Below are 2,260 nucleotides of genomic sequence, written 5' to 3'. Positions count from 1 at the left end.
GTAGGTGGGGCTGAGAGAGCTCTGAGAAAACAGCTCTGAGAGAACTGTGACTGACCCCAGGTCACCCAGCTGGATCCATGTGGAGGAGTGAGGAACCAAACTCGGTTCTCCTGGATTAGAGTCCGCACTCCTAACCACTGTCTTCTCCCCATTTTGACCTCACAACAACCCTGTAAGGCTGAAACTGTGTGGAGTGGGCCCAAGATAACTTAGTTAATTTCATGGCTGAGTAGTGATCTGAACCCAAGCCGCCTAGGTCCTAACCATTCTAACCACTGCATCACATACATACACTCATTCTCTCTGTCCACACTACCGAGATTTATTCATTAGATTTTTTTTATTATTTGCTGCTCACCCGAAGGGTCTCATGGCGACTTACAACATTAAAGCCAATAGGATAAAAACAACAAACAACACATTTAACTATTAAAATGTGTGGCTATCATAATACCACTATTAAAACGACCCGAACATGTGGTTAACCTTCAAAGGCCAACCTAAACGATTCAGCTTTGCATGCTCTGTGGAAACTAAACAAGTCTGGCAGGGCACGGGTGTCATCTGAGAGCGCATTCCATAGAGTGAGGGGCCACAACAGAGAAGGCTCTTCCCCTGGTGACAGCTAACTGAGCCATCCTGGAGCCAGGCACCTCCAAGTGGCCCCTAGATTATGACCAAAGGGAGTGTGTGTGTGTGTGTGGTCTAACGGGAAGGGTGGTCCTGTAGGTTAAAGGGTCTCAGACCATTAAGGGCTCTAAAGGTTAACACCGACACCTTGAAAATGGTGCATTCCTCCCACCCATGCGGCGTCGTTATGAAGTTCAGGTCTCAATCCAGTTGTTGGGAGGGCCTGCACCTGTCACCTGTAGCGTGGCCACCACTGGGAAGGGACTCTTGAATACTTTTTTCCCCAGTTTCTCTCTTCACCAAGTCAAGGGTCTCTGGGCCAGTAACCTCCTTATGGAAGGGCCAGTGCACGGACCTCACTACTGCCCCCACGTTCTAGACTACCTGGAGGAAAAGTCCACTGCCTGTTGGTCACCTCCACGTTCAACGGTCCTTACCTCTTTAAGAACGAGGACACACTTGCCAGGCCCAACGGACTGAGGTAGCTCCGCCAATCTTCCTTTGTTCAAATGGGGTCCCGAGAAGCAGCGGTGATTGATGAACAGGGCTGGGCAACTGTATCGCCCGTTGACGGGACCTGCAGGGGAGAAGACAAGGCTGACTGCCACGGCTCACGTTTCATGGTGGTGGTGGAAAGTGTGACCTCCTAGTAGGGTTTTCAAGACTATAGATGAGTCGAGGTAATCTGCTATTGCCGGCTTCTGCGGAGTGACCCAGTGGGGCCAGAACTCCAGAAGCCCTCCCACCGTGGCCCCTCAAGCACCAAGAATGCAGAGCATCACTGCACCAGACAGAGTGTTCCATCTATAAGGGCATAAGAGAAGTCATGCTGGATCAGGCCAATGGCCCACCCAGTCCAACACTCTGTCTCACATGGTGGCCAAAACCCAGGTGCCATCAGGAGGTTCACCAGTGGGGCCATAAGGACAGAAGAGAAACCATGTTGGATCAGGCCAATGGCCCATCCAGTCCAACACTCTGTCTCACACGGTGGCCAAAACCCAGGTGCCATCAGGAGGTCCACCAGTGGGGCCATAAGAACAGAAGAGAAACCATGTTAGATCAGGCCAATGGCCCATCCAGCCCAACACTCCGTGTAACTTAGTGGCCAAAACCCAGGGGCCAATAGGAGGTCCACGAGCGGGGCCAAAGAACAGAAGAGAAACCATGTTGGATTGGCCCAATGGCCCATCCAGTCCAACACTCTGAGTCACACAGTGGCCAAAACCCAGGGGCCGTCAGGAGGTCCACCAGTGTGGCCATAAGAACAGAAGATAAATCATGTTAGATCAGGCCAATGGCCCATCCAGTCCAACACTCTGAGTCACACAGTGGCCAAAACCCAGGGGCCGTCAGGAGGTCCACCAGTGTGGCCATAAGAACAGAAGATAAATCATGTTAGATCAGGCCAATGGCCCATCCAGCCCAACACTCTGTGTAACATAGTGGCCAAAACCCAGGGGCCATTAGGAGGTCCACCAGTGGGGCCATAAGAACAGAAGAGAAGCAGATAGTGGATGAGTTGAGGTAATCTGTTTCTGTTATGTACTTATGGCCCTACTAGTGGACCTCCTGATGGCCCCTGGGTTTTGGCCACTGTGTGACACAAGAGTGTTGGACTGGATGGGCC

The 2,260-nt window shown here is 51.7% G+C and overlaps 1 protein-coding gene across 1 annotated transcript in view; it reads right to left on the bottom strand.

Moving 5' to 3' along the window:
* The window catches only part of SFMBT2 (Scm-like with four mbt domains 2), a gene marked incomplete at its 5' end in the record, with an annotated part of 33,685 nt that overhangs the window by 22,649 nt on the left and 8,776 nt on the right, over positions 1-2,260 (bottom strand). Inside the window, one exon of the mRNA XM_015411469.1 lies at positions 1,068-1,207. Within this exon, the coding sequence (XP_015266955.1) occupies positions 1,068-1,207 (140 nt within the window). The remainder of the gene's footprint in view (positions 1-1,067; positions 1,208-2,260) is intronic.

This window comes from Gekko japonicus, unplaced genomic scaffold, assembly GCF_001447785.1.
Source record: "Gekko japonicus isolate JY-2015 unplaced genomic scaffold, Gekko_japonicus_V1.1 scaffold4505, whole genome shotgun sequence".
Lineage (NCBI taxonomy): Eukaryota > Metazoa > Chordata > Lepidosauria > Squamata > Gekkonidae > Gekko > Gekko japonicus.
The sequence above is the reverse complement of the archived record's forward strand: the minus strand, read 5'-3'. Positions and strand labels throughout refer to the sequence as shown.